The 18,845-nt window shown below is 40.0% G+C and overlaps 2 protein-coding genes across 4 annotated transcripts in view; one reads left to right on the forward strand and one right to left on the reverse strand.

The window, feature by feature from the left end:
• Positions 1 to 563: 563 nt before the first annotated feature.
• On the forward strand, positions 564 to 15,585 carry thbs1b (thrombospondin 1b). Its single transcript, XM_073040143.1, has 22 exons — positions 564 to 784; positions 902 to 978; positions 1,132 to 1,682; positions 2,029 to 2,104; positions 2,563 to 2,756; positions 2,841 to 2,969; positions 3,975 to 4,068; positions 4,761 to 4,937; positions 5,565 to 5,741; positions 5,872 to 6,045; positions 6,737 to 6,864; positions 6,954 to 7,106; positions 7,286 to 7,504; positions 7,984 to 8,091; positions 8,583 to 8,742; positions 9,226 to 9,344; positions 10,818 to 11,052; positions 11,181 to 11,408; positions 12,179 to 12,450; positions 12,903 to 13,000; positions 13,178 to 13,317; positions 13,598 to 15,585. Exons 2-22 carry the CDS (start codon positions 912 to 914, stop codon positions 13,603 to 13,605), a joined length of 3,507 nt encoding a protein of 1,168 aa, XP_072896244.1. The 5' UTR covers positions 564 to 784; positions 902 to 911; the 3' UTR covers positions 13,606 to 15,585.
• Positions 15,254 to 18,845, reverse strand: part of fsip1 (fibrous sheath interacting protein 1) — a 418,000-nt gene continuing 414,408 nt past the window's right edge. For 2 of the 3 annotated variants that reach the window (XM_073040147.1, XM_073040146.1), the window contains one exon: positions 18,195 to 18,414. Coding sequence is in view for 1 of the 3 variants with exons in the window: in XM_073040145.1 (XP_072896246.1) it covers positions 18,286 to 18,414 (129 nt within the window). In the remaining 2 variants the exon portion in view is untranslated. Of the gene's footprint in view, positions 18,415 to 18,845 lie in introns of all 3 variants that reach the window. The other variant, XM_073040145.1, reaches the window with a different exon arrangement.

Raw genomic sequence — 18,845 nt, forward strand, 5'->3', positions numbered from 1 at the left:
CTGTGCACCGATGGAAATAAAGTGACACACTTCCCCCTAGTGGCCGATTCAAAATCAATCCCCAATCTCCCGATTCTCCGATGGACTGACAAATTCTAACATTTGAAGTATTAAAACACATTAATAATTGACTGGAAAAACACAAATTATTTGGCATATTTTACATTCTTTTCCTTGAACATTTCGCCTGATTTGCATGGTCGAAGAAGTAAACTATTTTAATGCAAGGTTTTATAATTTTGCTAAACTAAGTCAATATGTGTATGTGTTTTGCGCGTGGCTGCTGAAATTGACTGTCTGGGTTAAGGCGAAAATATGATCAATTGAGCACGGCTCAACCTGGCTCGAATCTTTCGGTCATATTATATGAGTATTTTGGCTCCAGTCCACTGGAATCCGCCTAATTGCTTTCCTCGCCGCGGTCTGCCTGCTTTGGAACTGTATCCCTCTTGTTGTGAGGTAACTGAATAAACACAAGCTCGCTTCCTCCCAGGCTGCCGGTGATTGGCAGATGCTGAATGCAAGGAATGCAAAAGGATATTTAAAGCAGCCGCAGTCGGGCTCTACGGTAGTAGCGATCTCCGGTATCCTCAGCTTCAGGGACTGCTTCTGCACAAGTTGCTAAGCGGAAAGGCAAGCATCGCTCCAAGTCTTTGGTTACTCAGGCTACCCGCTTCTGCACTAGAATTTGTTCCATTTAGGATTTGTCACTGGCACTTCTTGCTTTACGCGGAACTATTACAGTTGGTACCGTTCAGTTCATCTGGAGATTACAAGAGTACTGGTCAGTAAGAGTTAGGCTCTAATAACACGGCTAACGAATTGCATTTTGTTTGTTAAAATGATTTCATTGTGGGAAATTATAAGCAGCTAAAACAATTTCACCCCTCTTTTATGCTAGGTGTTCTAAAATGAAGCTTCTACAAGGACTCTTCCTACTGTTAATGATCGTTGCCTGTTCGGCAGAGAGGATCCAAGGTGAGTTGGGTTCGGTATCCCACGCTGGTTGGGACGGACGGGCGGCTGGATCTCTCTCCTGAGTTCTCCCGCCCAGTGAACGATTTAAGATTGAACTTATACTTCACTCCACTACTCTTTCTTCCAACCCCCACCCCTCTCCCCACCGCACAGATACAGGAGCAGATGATGTGTTCGACATGTTCGATGTCACTGGGCTCACACGCAAAAACGTTGGGGTGCACATGGTCAAGGGTCCCGAATCTAACAGTCCAGCCTATAGGATCCTCAACCCCGATATCATCAGCCCGGTTTCAGATCACAGGTTCAGGGATCTGATCGACCACATTCAGCAGGAGAGGGGATTCATCTTCCTCGCCACCCTGCGCCAGATGAAGAAGACCCGGGGCACTCTGGTGGCTATTGACAATCTGGATGGCACCCGTCTCTTCGAGATCCTGTCCAATGGAAAAGCCAACACCCTCGACTTAACTATCACCATCGAGGGCAAGCAGAGCATGGTGTCAATCACCGATGCCCACCTGGCCAATGCCCGCTGGAAGAACCTGACCTTGTTCGTGCAAGAGGACGTGGCCACGCTGTATGTGGGATGTGATAAGGTCAACCAAGTGGAACTGGAGGAAGCCATCCACAAGGTGTTGAAATACGGCGACTACAAACTGAGACTGGCCAAAGGAGGGAAAGGACTCCGCAATAACTTCCAGGTATGAGCGAGGTGGAGCGGCAGGCGCGCGTACAGGTAGGCGGAGAGAGTGGTGGACGAAGACGAATAGCGGGGTGGACAAAGGAAAGTTAGAGGGAGACGGAACCGGACCGCGCCCACATTTCACAGAAAGGTTGCACACGGTAGAGGGCTGGGTAAATCTGTCCTTGCAGTCCGCCGAGGTGATTTGAAAAGGTTTGCAGCATTCAGAACGGAGGACTAACTTCATATAGCGGTGCTGGGAATTCTCAATGCTGGATTTGCATGCTAAACCGAAATTCAGAGGAGAAACCCGGAGTGGGTTTTGAAGCAGCTTCAACGGTGTTTGTTCCTTCTTTCTGACACAGGGAGTCCTACAGAATGTCCGTTTTGTGTTTGGGACCAACATAGAAACGATACTGCTGAACAAGGGCTGCTACAGTTGTAAGTATTTGTCACAAATCCCGACTGTGCATGCTGCTGTCTAGTCGCTCCCAAAACGCTTGCCGCACTTCGAATTCTACTAACGCAGTCAGCGAGCCGCCTTGCACGTTGGCCCTACCAGTATGCTGTGGGCTGACGTTTAACCAGTAGCCAGCAGTTATAAAGGGCAGATCGCATTCGATGGCTAGGCAACCACTAAGTCTTGTATTTTGCTGCTTAAGCCGAGCCAGGGCTTGAAACGGTTGATGCACGAAGCGTAGATTCGTCATGTGCCTGGGGGTGGGGGGTGGGTGAGCGTCTGATGTTTGCTTCCAACACCTAAGCGGTCTGAGACCCTGGCAAGGGTGGGGGGTGGGTGAGCGTCTGATGTTTGCTTCCAATACCTAAGCGGTCTGAGACCCTGGCAAAAGAAACCGTGCGTTGTATTGGATGGTGACCTCGGGCATCTCCTCTTCCAGCCACACGTGGCATCGTGTCTTTACCGATTGGAGGCTCTGAAAGCCCAGCCATCCGGACCGACTTCTACGGTCACAAAACCAAGGACCTTCAGACGATATGCGGCATATCCTGCGAGGAACTATCCGGCATGTTCACTGAGCTTCAAGCTCTCAGGACCATGGTTACCCAGTTGGTTGACAAGGTTCAGAAATTGGTAAGAAAGATAAGTGTTTTACGGGGGGGAAAATGAACTCTTTAAACTTGCCAATATTGTAATGAACTCGCTTTGTTTCTCCAGACTGCAGATAACGAACTGATTGCAAGAGCCATTGGGATCAGACAAATTGGAGGGTGTGTTCATAATGGCATGACCTACAAAGACAAGGATCAGTGGAAAGTGGACAACTGCACTGACTGCACTTGCCAGGTATAAGCAGTGTAACACCTGAACCCAGCCCAAAGTGTAACTTACTTTTGTTTTCCAATTAAACAATCCCAAAATCTGTAAGAGTTACAATAGTGAAGCAGCCACTTAAAAAGTTGTATTGTGTGGAGAAAAAAAAAAGAAGTTTGGATTCTGCATTCCAGTGGAAATCTACTGTTTGGCAGTAGTTGGTATTCTAGAGCAGTAGCTCCAACCATTGCCAATGCTACTAAAGTGCTTTCAATCCATATTTTAGGTTATTTGAATAACTTGTACATATGAAAAGTACTATCGGTGTTTATGCACTGTAGCATTTGAGTGTGTAGGGAAATGTCTCTGGCAATATTCTCCGGAGAGAAGGTCAATGACAAATACCAATATTGTATCAGCTTGGAACTACACAAAAAACTTGCTCACACCCACTCCACAAAAAAAAAGTTTTCATTTCTATGAGATCACTTAATCTTTATGGTTCCAAATAGTGATGTAAATCATCAGAAGTATGTTAGATGGACACTATTAAACAAGCAAGTATGAAATTTCCAAACATTCCATTAATAAATTGAGTCCTTGCTGGTTCCAAGTTATTCAAAAGGCATCCAAGCAGTCCCTAGAGTCATCATGAATTCCTTTATGACACGTGATATTATACTGCCTCCAGCACTTTCTAGATAAAAGGCACAGGAACTTATGAATACAAATTTGGGAAATAATAACACACTTCAACCAGAACAACGCACGCAACATTTGGAAGAGCTCAGCAGCGTAAGCCAAATCTATGGAAATGTCAACTGTTTATTCGTTTCCATAAATGCTGCCTGACCTGCTAAGTCCCTCCAGTATTCTGTGTCTGATACTCTGGATTTCCATCATCTGCAGAATCTCTTGTGTTCACATTTTAACCAGCTGCTTTTGTGGCAGCTCTTGTCAGCCGCCTGTTGTCAGATACCTGTTAACAAACGTTTGCTACCTCCGAAAGTCATTTGCTCAATTTGTTTTTCTTTTCAGTCATCTGTCACGTTCTGCCAAAGGATTTCCTGCCCTACTGTATCCTGCGCAGATGCTGTGGTTCCGGATGGGGAATGCTGTGCCCGATGCCCATGTACGTCCTGGTAACAGTAACCTAAATATCTGAAACCAAATGCTAGGTATTGAGTATTGGGGCTAGAGTTAGTGGGTATCAATATTAGGTAGAATCCAATTTGTACAACTTTCTGGAAAACTGCCCTCTGATAAGGGTGCCTTTTTCCCCAGCTTCCTCCATTTTTGTAAGCTGTCAGATTAGGCAGCAAATATTCCAATTTGCATTTAAATTTTTACCTTTTCTTTGTGAAATGTATTGGATAAAATAGGGAGCTACTGAAGAAATACCAGACAAGGGTAATTGTTGTGTGACATCCCCATCAGAAAAGCTTTTGGACACATCACCATTATTAAACTTGACTTCCTTTGGGAACTGCAGTTACATTCTGCAGTTTAGCCATACTCTGATTTGAAGAACTAATTTTCTAGCCAGAATGAAAAGGGATTAATTAATATTCAATATGAAAATCTGGCGTATTCATTAACCAAGGATATTGAGGATTGAGATTAGATATACTGTAAATAGGAAGATAACATTCTCACACAACATATTTATATGGGTATTAGCAGTTACCTGAGGTTGGTGAAAATAAACAAGCGTAGACTTCACAATGTGGTTAGTTTACAGTTTAAGCATTGGGTTAGGATATTCTAGATCACAACTTCTTTCATTTTTGGGACTTCATTGGAGATGTACTGAAATTCCTACAGCAATTCTGAATGAATCCGAGGCTGGCTGGTCTCCGTGGTCTGAATGGACTCATTGTTCTGTCACCTGTGGAATTGGAACTCAGCAGCGAGGTCGGTCCTGTGATCGGATTAATAGCGACTGTCATGGGACCTCTGTTCAGACTCGCAGTTGCCATTTGGAAGAATGTGACAAGAGATGTAAGTTTACTTTCCTGTCTCCCACTGTTTTGCTTGCATGTGCAAAGGCAATATGATGTTAGGGCGGAATTTTAAATGTGAACACAAGTGTGCACCTGCAAGAGCAGGCACACAATTCTGCTTCTTCCCTCTCACACAAGGTTCAAGATTGTTTAATGCCATTTCCAGTACAGAAGTGTAAAGGAGAATGAAATAGTTGTCACTCCTGATCCGATGCAGCACACAAACACAATAAGATAATGCAATAACTGTAAAAAAAAACACAATAAATATAAAAACATACAATAGCTCATATACAGTAGATTGACTGTATGCCCATAAAGTAATGCTAGGTGTAGTAGTGTCTATACATAAGGTGAGTGTGACAGGTGGGTGGAGGTGTTGATCAGCCTGACTGTTTTTGAGTCTGCTGCTCCTGGCATGGATGCTTTGTGGGGAGTGGGACAAACAGTTCATGAGCAGAGCGGGTGGGATCCTTCATGACGTTAGTGGCCCTTTTCTGGCATCTTTCTGTACTTGTGGTGGGTAGGCTAGTGCCCATGATGCGTTGGGTAGTTCTATTGATCTGTGACAGCAAGACCTATCTGTCCGGAAATAGATGTTAATATTTTCTCTTTTCTATACTAGTCAAGCAAGATGGTGGTTGGAGTTACTGGTCTCCTTGGTCATCTTGTTCTGTGAGCTGTGGTACTGGAGTGATCACTCGAATCCGCCTGTGTAACTCACCAATGCCACAAATGGGTGGCAAAGAATGTGTGGGAGAGAAGAGGGAAACCGAAAAATGTGAACAGGCTCCATGCCCAAGTGAGTACTTGCTTAGGCTGCATGGTATTGTGCCAGCAGAGTTGTTAGTCAAACCACTTACCTATCAAAAGCTACAACCTAAATCTTGGAATGCTTGACATTAAAACTAAACATTGGCTTCATTTTTCAGTTGACGGAAACTGGGGTATCTGGTCACCATGGAACTCTTGTACTGTCACCTGTGGAGGAGGAATACAGAAACGCACGCGTCTTTGTGACAGTCCGGCACCCAAGCACGGAGGCAAGAGGTGCGTGGGTGAACCTCGGGAGACCCAGATTTGCAACAAACTGGAGTGTCCAATTGGTAAGCTTGCAAGTTTTCTTTTTTGCCTACAGTTTAATAACATTAACAAGGTTGCAGGATTTTTTTTATCCCAACTACATATCCTTACAATAACTTTAAGGATGAAACTGTGAACAGTTTTGGGCCCCTCAGCTTAGAAAAGATGTGCTGGCATTGGAGAGGGTCCAGAGGGTGATTCCAGGAATGAAAAGGTTATCATACGAGGAACATTTGATGACTCTGGGTCTGTACTCGCTGGAATTCAGAAGGATGAAGGGGAGACCTCATTGAAAATTTTCGAATGTTGAAAGGCCTAGACAGCAGATGTGAAAGGGATGATTCCCATGGTGGGAGAGTCTAGGACAAGAGGGCACAGCCTCAGGGTAGAGGGCCGCCCTTTCAAAACAGAGATGCAGAGAAATTTCTTTAGTCAAACAGTGGTGAATTTGTGGAATTTGTAACCACAGGCAGCTGTGGAAGCCAGGTTGTTAGGTGTATTTAAGGCAGAGATTGATACATTCTTGATTGGACATGGCATCAATGGTTATAGGGAGAAGGCCGGGAACTGGGGTTGAGGAGGAGATAAAGAAAAAGGATCAGCCATGATTGAATGGCGGAGCAGACTTGATGGGCCAGATGGCCTCATTCTGCTCCTATGTTTATGGTCTTTACACAACAAATAGTCACATGTACAAATCCACCTATATTACAGATGGATGTTTATCAAATCCATGCTTTGCTCAGAGCAAGTGTACCAGCTTCCCAGACGGATCCTGGAAGTGTGGTCCATGCCCGTCTGGTTACAGAGGAGATGGCATTCACTGTGAGGACATTAATGAGGTAAATATTGGCCGGCATTTACTCAGTACTGTACTTTTACGCACATCCTAGATTCTTGTCTTTGATACCTTTTTTTTAATCTCTTACAGTGCGTGGAAGTGCCTGACACCTGCTATCAAACCAATGGGGAGAACAGGTGTGAAAACACAGAGCCCGGTTACAACTGCCTGCCCTGTCCAGCACGATACACTGGAAATCAACCATTTGGCAAAGGCATCGAGGAGGCTACAAAGAACAAGCAGGTGAGGGTTCAAAAAAAGTTAATGACAATTAAATGGTGGCATTTCTTTGTATTTCAAAGAAGTAGCATGTACATGAGTATAAATGGCCTGTAAAACAGGGCATCACCAGAAATAATGGAAAATAAAAGTGTGGTATACTAGATGCACAAATGGTTAAATCATGCTTTTTATGCACCTAGGTCTGTGAGCCACGCAATCCCTGCAAAGATAGGACAAACAACTGCAATAAACATGCCAAGTGTATTTACCTTGGTGTCTTCAGTGAGCAGATGTACCGCTGTGAATGTAAGCCTGGTTTTGCTGGCAACGGCATCATCTGTGGAGAAGATACTGACCTGGACGGTTGGCCAAATAAAGATCTCACCTGCGTTGCCAATGCAACTTACCACTGCAAAAAAGTAAGCTGTAATTACTTCTATATTAAGAGCTTCTTGACATTCTTCGTCAATATCTTAGGCTTAGTTTAAAATTTGAAGTGGTGCTTCAGTTCTACAATGTAATGCAACAGTCTATAGCATGGACTTCATTACAGGTGTTTTAACCCTTGTATCAGGAAATGTATTGAAGTAACACGTAATCTAAGGAATGAAGCCAGTTTAGGAAGTAAAAAATCTGTGTTGTAACAGGGAAAGGATAGGGTGTGGTTTATGTAAGATATTTCTGTCAGCCTGTCCATTTAGTATTAGTTATAATAGTCTGTTCTGCTTGGATGTGCAAACTCATAACAATTTTGTTAGATAGCTGCCTTTTAAATTATATCAAAGAGGAAGTGGCTAAAAACATTAATTCCTACAGTGGCATCTTTCTGTAAAATTACATTTAACAGATCTTTAAGTGTTATTGTTCACATCTAAACTGCAATCGTTTTTGATTTTAGGATAACTGCCCATTTTTGCCTAACTCTGGACAAGAAGACCATGATAGCGACGGAATTGGAGATGCCTGTGATAACGATGATGATAATGATGGCATTCCAGATGAGAGGGTAGGTCCTGAATGAAAGATATTCTACACCTTGCTACTCTGTTAAGCCAGACAATACTAACAGAAAGCACATTCTCCCCTATGACACTAACTCATCACAGAATGAAGGCAAGATTCACTAGGAGTTCTGTATTCTGAACACATCGCATACAGTTGGCAAAACAGTCTAGCCCTTGTTTCAGGCACCTGAGAAATCTATTTGTGGAGTGCAATGCCATTAAAAGAAGTAAAAGTACTTCTGACTTTAGGGTTTGTGTTTTCACATCCACATTGGCAGAATCTGTGAGACAGTCACAGCTTTACAAGCAAACACAAATTTTCCAGCAATCTGACACCTAGGTGTCCAAGAATGTTCCTCTAGATTTTCTTTGAATAATGGACTGTTTGCAAGAACACTTTACTGAATTAAATTGAAGTCGACTTTATTAAAGTGAGCACTGACCTTTTATTTAAAACTTGTATTTCAACTTAATCACTCAAACTTAATTTCAGGACAATTGCCCTTTCCTGTTTAACCCTGTGCAATATGATTACGACCGGGATGATGTGGGTGATCGTTGTGACAACTGCCCTTACAACAATAACCCTGACCAGACAGACACTGATGGAAATGGGGAAGGAGATGCCTGTGCCATTGACATTGATGGAGATGGTAAGAATGCTCTGCTGGCAAAGATGAAGACCACAAATAAGTTAGTCATAGAAAGTCACATAGCCCAATCTATGAGAGCTGTCTGTTTGATAGAACAATTTGGTCTTATGCTTTTCCTGGATTACTTCTGCAACTTTCAAGTATTTTAACAATTCTTTTTTTCTAAAGTTAACTAATGAACCTGCTTCTCTCTCTCTCTCTTGTTCACTTTCTTGCTCTCTGCCGTCAGTATTCGTCTTTATCCATGAAATCTTAAACTACTGATACATTTTGAAATGCATAAATCTGTCTTTAAGTCCTTTTTTTCCCCTTAGCGAATCATTACTAGTTTCAGTAAGTCACTTTATCATAACCTTTTCTGGTATATAGAGAACAATCCCATTCTTTGGTTAATTTATAATAGCGGACACCTAGTGAAAGGAAGTCTGTCCTAAAGTGCCACCTCTTAACCATATTACAACAATGTTTTGATTTGCTTTCCAGGTATTTTAAATGAGAAGGACAACTGTCCTTATGTGTACAATGTTGATCAGAGGGACACGGATTTAGATGGCATTGGTGATCAGTGTGACAACTGTCCACTAGAACACAATCCAGATCAAGTGAGTATTTTTCAATTAATGGCTACTAACAAACTAATTACTGTAATATTAGAATATTTTGAGAAAAAATATTAACTTTCAAAATTGCACTACTGTTGTTTTAGTTATGAAGATCACAAGAATACCTTTTTTTAAAAATGATATTTATGTAATTTAATGGAAGAATTCTGTCAGTTCCACCCAAAGTGGATCAGAATGTGCCTGAAGCATTTTTAGCTCAATATTCATGACCAATGCTGAGAATATAAAAAGTTGCAATAAAATGTAAACTTCTATCTTGACCATGGTGTCTGGAGTCCACCACAAATGTCAATTTTATCTAGTTCAGCTTATTCACTTCTGTCAGGCATATCTTCCAGCAGATCAGCGATAGGGTTTTTATTATTTTGTGTTTTAGTTCTTAACCTGCTAGGAAGTTAGAGGTTGATATTGTTATATGACATATATATTGAGAAGAGATTTGATAGAGCAGGGGTTCCCAACTTTTTCTGCCATGGACCAATACTGTTAAGCAAGAGTTCCATGGACCCAGGTTGGGAAACCCTGTGATAAAGGTGTACAAAATTATGAGGGGTATAGATAGGGTAACTGCAAGCAGGCTTTTGCCATTGAGGTTCAGTAAGGCTAAAACTAAAGGTCATGTGTTAAGGGCAAATGGTGAAATGTTTAAGGGGACCATGAGGGGGAACTTCTTCACTCAGAGGGTGGTAAGAGTGTAGAACGATCGCCCAACAAAATTTGTGGATTCGGGTTTGATTTCAAAATTTAAGAAAAATTTAGATAGGTACATGGATGGAAGGATATGGTCCAGGTGCAGGTCATGGGACTAGTCTGCATAATAGTGCAGTATGGCTGAAGGTGCTGTTTCTGTGCTGTAGTATTCTATGACTATATGAGTTTTACGAGAATTTTGTTCACTTGAGAGGTTATTCTGTTAAAGATAATAATGATTGAATGGAGTATAACCTAAATCAAAAGTTTCTGTGGAAATATTGTAAACTGGACCAAAGTGAGCGTCAAATGTATTTTGTTTAAATCATGGTGCTCTAATGGATTTATATTAATCCAGTTCATGCCATGTTGCTGAAAGAGGCAACACTGCACAGCACACTAATTATTTCATACAGTGACTCCAAACAGTCAATAGTCAGCATAATGGATTTTATGTATTTGACTGTGTAAATATTGGATCAAGATAAGTGTAGCATAGTATCGTCCCTCAGTTCATAAAACTAGAAAACACAAAGGCCCTTTGACCTGCTGAGTATACACTGGCCTTTAAGCCCCTTTGGCTATTAATCATAGTTTATTATTCCCATATTCCCTACACAAATGTCACATTCCAAATAATACATCTGTTTGATTTAGGCATGTAAAAGGACTGCTTAATCAGTAAACAAGGACATTTTTGGTGCTGCCTGTATTTAGTTCTGCAGAAGGCTTATCTAATATGGATGTGCTAACCAATTCCAGACTGATTCGGACTCTGACCTCGTGGGAGACAAATGTGACAACAACAAAGATATCGATGAGGATGGTCATCAGAATAATCTGGACAACTGCCCCTACGTTGCTAATTCCAACCAGGCAGACCATGACAAGGATGGCAGGGGTGACGCCTGCGATCATGATGATGATAATGATGGTATTCCTGATGACAGGGATAACTGTCGATTGAAATTCAACCCCAACCAAACTGACTCTGATGGTAAGACTAAAAATTTCATCTCCATACAATTATTAGCTATAAACTGGGATGGAGAGGAATAAATATTAACTAATGGGAAAAACACTTTAATGGGTACCTTTGCTTAAGATATCACTTCTTTTATTCAGGTGATGGTCGAGGCGATGCTTGTAAGGATGATTTTGATGGAGACAGTATCCCAGATATCTATGATGTTTGTCCTGAAAACTTCGAAATCACTGAGACCGATTTCCGCAAGTTCCAAATGGTACCACTGGATCCAAAGGGAACATCCCAGAATGACCCCAATTGGGTTGTGCGGCACAAGGGCAAAGAGTTGGTGCAGACAGTTAACTGTGATCCTGGCATTGCTGTAGGTGAGTGTTGAGCTTGCAAAGCAATATGGTACCAAATTGGCAACACGTAGTCGCGACAACTTGTGGCCACAGTAGGCGGGAAAGCTAATTCCTTATGCAAAATAGTTCTGTTTGATGTTCAAGCAAAAATTTGCTCTGGGCTTCATTTAAACTTTTGGCACCATTGCCACAATATAGGGTTGGAAAACTGAGCCTAGGGAGTGAAGGGCCAAGTTTCCGAGGAATTATCAGCAGCAGACTTGAGATCTTCCTTTTCTGGGGCTTTCTGGTTAGGCCACTGACACTTGAGATTGTGGGGTACAGCTTGCAGAGCATAAACTCCACTCAGTTAATCAAGGGCCTACACCTGGCAGAGGAAACCTCTTTGCATTCTTCTGCCAGACTTGCTTCCATTCACCTGACAAGCTGCTCAGGTATTTTCAGCCACGTTTGAGCATAGCGTTATAGGTCACCCCTTATGAGTACACGTTTATATTCTGGTTTCTCCAAAATAGATGCGAAGGGATGCCTGGGTCTGGCTCACAATGCAAAGTTTTGTTAATAGCAAGTCTCTGGAAAACAAGAACAGTATAACTATATTTGGAATCCTGAATAATCCTAGCTACGAATATACTCTTCTCAGGCTAGATTTTATTCGTCATAAGAATGCCGGGAAAGCACTAGATCCTGTTTTTTTAATCCTAGGAATTATTTGTGGAATATAACATTCAAATTGGTCAAGTTTAGTTAGTGTGATGTTTTACTCAAAGCACCTTTTTTTAAAAAATTAGGTTATGATGAATTTAATGCCGTTGACTTCAGTGGAACATTCTTCATCAATACTGAACGTGATGATGATTATGCTGGATTTGTTTTTGGATACCAGTCCAGTGGCCGCTTCTATGTGGTAATGTGGAAACAGATCACACAAACCTACTGGCACGATACACCAACCAAAGCTCAGGGATATGCTGGACTCTCCATCAAAGTGGTGAACTCTACAACTGGACCAGGAGAGCACTTGCGTAATGCACTTTGGCACACTGGGAATACAGCAGGACAAGTAAGTGAACTTTAAATACTTCTACAATAGTATTCTGACACAAATATTTTGCAAATTAAGTATTTAAGTTGCTCATCAGGGGTATAATTCATATTAAGGCGTGTGTGAAAATTAGAAGTCCTTGATGGGGTTTTTGAAACTGAAACTATCATTGTTACATGTTTAGAATTAGAGAAGTTGCTACAAAATAACTAAAAATAAAGAATGTCTTCTTTATAGAGGAAGCCCTTCAAGCCTGTTTTCACCATTCAGTTAAATTCTCACATGACGTTCATGATTTAAATACATTTGAATGTATTGCTGTTTATTTGCTGGGTACCACCTATTTTTTGTTTAAGATGCATAGTGAGTCTCTGCATATGCAGAACATAGAATTACTCTTGTATGAGCTGAATTTTGATGTTCTTAGGAAGCAACTAAATAATAAAATTTGCTTTTTTTTGTTTTATTAGGTTAAAACTTTGTGGCATGATCCTCAAAACATTGGCTGGAAGGACAAGGCAGCTTACAGATGGCAATTAACCCACAGGCCAAAGACTGGATTTATCAGGTAATTTCTTCACAACCTCTACTTTATCCTGCTATATTATTGACTATGGATTATGTTGCTTTAAGTATCTGAGAATGGCATTAGCTTTTGAATCACAAGACAAATTAAGGATGGAATTGATTTGGACAGTAACTTTCTTGTATCAGATTGATGAAGATTATGTTATTCATATTACAGAGTTGTAATGTATGAAGGGAGGAAGATTATGGCAGACTCTGGAGCAATCTATGACAAGACCTACGCTGGAGGACGGTTGGGTCTCTTCGTCTTCTCTCAAGAAATGGTTTACTTCTCTGATCTTAAATATGAATGTAGAGGTAAGGGTTATATCCATATGTGGAAAACTCAACTGCAAAACACCACTGCAAAATTTCTTAACTAAACCTTAAAGTAATATACGTACATGTACTAATGCATGTTTGTTCCTTGCTAATGCAACCTGAAAAAAAAGTTAACTGACAAAGTGCTGGTAAAGTGAATGTTATGTTGGAAAATAATTCAAAAACGGGAGTAGTGAAAGCTTAAGAAAATGATAAACCTGTATTGAAAATCAGAATCTTTCTGATTTGGATTTTGATTATTTCTTTTTCCCCACAGATTCTTAATTAACAGTCCTGGATGTGGAAATGTTTAAGAAACCGGTGTTGCACCTATCTATTTTCTTGGAGCCATTGTTTCCTCCTCCTTTGTTTTACTTATGGAAAGCACATGACCTGCATTGGCTGATAGAACTCACTGGATGATATCAACATAAAATACAGCAATGTCTGCAAGGAAATCATTCCCTAGATCATGACACAGTAAAATGTTTCCTCTTCTGACAAATGCAAATTACAGGTACATTTAAACAAAACCTCTTGCCTCTGGAAAAGGCAAATCATTAATCATTCCAATTCTACTACATCTCATGGCAGGAGGCCCCGTGAAAGGAGACTGCACACTGTTAATGAGACCATCTCTGCTGTGGACTTTTTCTCAAAAAGAGATGAGGACCATTTTATGATGAAAGGATAGCTGAGGACTAAATGAGCAGAAAAAGAACTCACAAATGGGGTGGGAGAGCTGTGATAGATTTCTTATGTGCAAATATATCTGGAAGAAACCTTGGAGGAACTGTTTTTTGTTTTGTGTTGGAACATTCAAAATTAATGTGTGAATACTAGCAGAATTAGTTAGTTGATTACACACATGAGAATCTAATTCCGTAGATCCTGAGTCCACTGCAATTCACATCAAAACCAGCCATCTCTCCAGGTATGTGCTGACCAGATTAAGTCAGAGGTTGCAAAATCTATCTTCAGGTCTTGTTGCCAGGAAGAATTTATGAAGATCAAACATAACTTCGGCTCCTATAGGATAAGATTGCTGTCACTTGCTTTTATTCCAAGTGAAGCTAGTCTGATGATGGCAAGTTAAGTTAGAAGAGCAGTCTACAAGTATTCTCTTCTGCACTGATACTGGCCACCATGGAAGGAGTGTATGCTTCAAATACTATGGTTTTAAAAAAGGCGCAAGTGGACAGTTGAGAGATTGCTCTTCTCTTAACCTAACATTTGTCAAAATAGCAAATTGTTGTGCCTGTAGATATTTTTTAAAAAAGTCATAAATTATTTATTTTCTTATCCTGGATGAAATAAGATTGAAGGACACTTTAAAAAAAAATAAATGCGGCAGACTATCCATGAGAATTTATCATAGTCTTTGCATTCTAAGATTGTAAATACAGTGATTATTTATTAATATTGTTCTATATTGATGCTAGCTAGTTTAGGTTTTTTTTATTATTTGTTCAAACATTTTGTTCTACTGCCCAACCTAAAGGATAGCCCATAGGTGAAGCTGAAAGTGAGGGACTCTGCATGAGTCTGTAATCTTGTTTTTGCAGGCTGTTGGGCCGTGAGATGCAGTTGTCTCTATTTTGCTCCTAACAAATAGCCCTTTTAGAGCCTAGAACTTTTTCAACCATGTGATACACATGGATCTGTATGGTTTCCAAAAAGAGAAAAAGGTGAAACTTTTCTATGTACAAATATTACCTCACTGTTGTCTGATCAATAAGAACCTTTGGATCAAGCAGCAGAAAACCTTGCTCATGTGTCTAAAGTCTCTCAAAGCTACTGTAGTATTAAAGGCTGTGTACATAGTCAAAAATTTATTTTTACAGAAGAAAAATGTATTGCCCCAGTAACAAAGGATGTTAAAAGCAACTAGTGTTCTCAAACTGGCTCATGTTTTCTCCCAAAATTAATAGTATGTCATTGCTCTTTATTAAAAGAAAAAAAAGGTTGTATAAATTATTGAGTTTTTTTGTTGAAACTTGTAACATTAAGCAAGTAAACAAATCTCATTATTTTGTAGATATGCTATTTAAGTAATTTATCAGGAAATGCTACCTAGAGTTAGTGTTTCTGACTGTATGAAATCTTTTGCACATTGAATTGAAGATGTTGCTTTTTACATATTGTTTTATCAATAGGAGTTGCTTTTTTTGTACATCTTTCTAGCCAATTTACAATTAGAGCTGTTCAAATCAAACATTGCTGTTTATAACAAACATGAAATTACTATAAAACATTTAGAAGCAATCTCTCTTGTTGTGTAATTACTTATAATCCATTCAAGACTGAAGATATTTTATCAGCTGGTTTGTGTTAAGTATCTCTGCAGATCAACAATATGGTTTCCATTCCATTTCGACATCTCAATGCTACTCATAAGGTAAAGTGCATTTTGCACCTGGCATTGAAGTTGCCTATGTAAAATGGTCTGAAAATACACTTTTAATCCTTTTATTATCTTCCAGAATAAATAAACTGAATATAAACATTTTGAAGATATTTTCACAGTTAACCCCCCCCCCCCCCACCTGTCTTAACAGTGCACATTCAGTACAATAAGCCTTTGCTCAATGGAAAAAGGAAGGGACGGCCATATTGCACATGGACCTCTCAGTAATTTTGATTCAGTAACCAAGGTCTGGGTGGGAATGGAAAAAGAAAAGTCTTTTGTCTGGGGTTGGACCGCAAAGCACAACCAACCTCAATAATCACTTAGCATGTTACGGACTCACAAGTGTCCACCTGAGTAATGTGCATACAGAACCTGCCCCTCCAAAACAGCAAATTTTAATTTTGGTTCACATCCCTGAACTACACAGATCTTCTTTTACAAAATGGCAATCCATTTCCTGATGATGGTAGAAATCTTGCTTGACTTTTCCCAGATTTTGATTCATTAATTTCCATTTAACTTCAATCTCTAACATACAATAATGCCATTAGAAAAGTATTTTCTTTGATTTCAAAGGAAGCCGATGTCAGGACAGCAATAGAGTTTGTAATGAATATTTTGGCACCCATTCAACTGCTGTGGACGTGATCACGGCTTTTGCTAGTTAATTACCTCCAACTTCATATTTTGCTCAATTTTCTCAACTACCAATATAATTCTGGTCAAAACATGTGAATTATCTATCTATGTTGATGGCAAAACCTGCAGAATTTAATTACATGACACAATCGGACAACACTGCTATCACTTTTACTTAACACGGTTTAAGGAATAATATCTGAATTCGTATAATGAAACTAGAGCTAAAAGGGATTTAACATTGTTTTGTAAAAATTACAGTTGGAGTAGTTCAACTTTGTATATTCACTTACATCTGGTATTCAACCAATTCCACTTTAAAAGCCGCTACAGCTTCTACTTCCGCTTCCACCATCTTTGTAGGCAGTGAAATGGAAACATTTTTCCTCTAGCTGGTTTTGGTTTTTCACCTAAGGTCTGTGCCCAATTGTCAATCCTTGAGCTAAAGGCAAATGTTTCTCCTCATTTACTTTTCAGACTTATGTGATTTTGAAACTTTCCCTTATCCGTCCTTGCTCTAAGGAAAACAATTTCAGCTTCTCTGGACTGTCCCTCATCTCTGGAACCATTCCAGTAAATCTTTTCTATACTCCTAAATGGACATTTTAATCAAATTATGGTCCAGCGTTTTACAATATGTTCAAAACAAACATTCTACTTCTGTATTATTTGCTGGGGCTCTGTACATCAATTTATCAAGCTTCTTAACATGAATTAAAACCTTTCTGTTTTATTTTCCTGCTTTGTTTTATGTAATACCACACAATGATGCAGCCAGACAGGACACACTCAATGATGTTCCTGTAGAAAGCTGTTAGGAGAGCCTTGAACACCTCAATCTCCTCAGAAAGTGTAATCTGTGCCGTGACTTCTAACGGGGAGGTGGTGTAGGCCCAGGTTATATCATCCATTATGTGCACAGTAAGGGACTCATGTGCTTTTCACTCTCTCCACTGCAGAGCCATTAATGTGCCAGGGAAAGCGGTCAATCTGTACCTTCCTGAAGTCTATAATCATCTCTTTCACCTTGTCCACATTGAGGCTCAGGTTGTTGCTTTTGCACCATTTGACATGCCCCTCTAGGTCCTCTCTCAGGGTGATGGAGCTTGAGATGTTGCTGCCTACATGGACCAATTGGCGTCTTTCCATCAAGTAGTCCAAGATCCAGTTACAGAGAGGGGTGTTGAGTCCCAGTGATGACAGTTACCCACCAACCTGGCTTACAGAGTATCATTTTCTAGGTGGAATAGGATGGCATGGAGGACTGAGGCTATGCCATCATCAGGGCACTGGTTTGAGTGGTAGGTGAACTGGAAAGGGCTAGTTATTCAGAACCTTTCTCCATCACACATTGAAAAAAGGGGATTTTGCATAGGTAGGTAATTTTGGACTGCTAAAGTGCACTGAGCTTCTGCAACAAGAGAGAACTTAAGCACCAATCCTTGATAGGTAATGTCTTTACCATTACCAAGACTCTAGGGATCACCATTGACCCAATATTCAACTAGATACGCCACCTACTTTAAATACTGTAGCTGCAAGAGTAGGTCAGATGGATTTACCTAACCCACCATGAACCTTTTCCACGCTCTACGGTGCACATGATGGGAGCATAATGGGTAACTGCAGTTCCAGCAATTCACAAAATACATTTAGCCATTGTAAACAAACATTTTCAGGTTGATTATATTCCATTCCAAAATCCAGTCAATTTCCATTTCTTTTTATTGCTGCTTTTTGCTTCCCAAGCCTTAAATTGTCTAGTCCAAAGCAGTCATGAATCTCTCACTCATTCCATAGTTCATGCAAATCAATGCCAAATCAGTTAGGTTAATCATACACTTTTAATCATAATTCCACGTAAAATCAGAAATCAGTATGTCTTCCGTGAAGATAAACATTTCAGCAAAAATACTTCAAGCTGATTCTCCCCATGTTTTACACATATATAGACGTCTTTCACTTGATAAGATTTGTGGTGTTAAAGTCTTCATTCCGGAACCTGGTATATTTGTCACTTCAATCCTTCCATCAGTACAAAGTTGCTAATATAAAGAAAATAAAATACAAGAAAATAAATATTAATTAGCATTTTTCAATGCAAGAAAATACATTCACTTCAGAATCCAACCTCTCCCCAACTCTCCATTTCTTTCATGCCTTTTCTCTTTAAAAAGCTATTAGTTCTTTGTAATGTCTAAATTAAATTGTTTTGTAAATTTTCCATAAGTAATATATGGAAAATAAAGAACAATTTCTCAAGGTCTATCATTTGATTAGAAATGTTCTCTCCATTTCCTTCCACCTATTAACTTGATTCTTGAAGCTTTTATCATAGTTAAAATTTAATCCAAATCAAAATTGCTAATTCCTTTTAAAATAGCATTCTCCTCATAAAAAATTAGCATGATCTGTCCCAGATGTGATTAAAACCAGCCACTCTTGCATTCCATGCAAATTTCCAATTTAGGTTTTC

The sequence above is a fragment of the Hemitrygon akajei genome, chromosome 3, assembly GCF_048418815.1.
Source record: "Hemitrygon akajei chromosome 3, sHemAka1.3, whole genome shotgun sequence".
NCBI lineage: Eukaryota > Metazoa > Chordata > Chondrichthyes > Myliobatiformes > Dasyatidae > Hemitrygon > Hemitrygon akajei.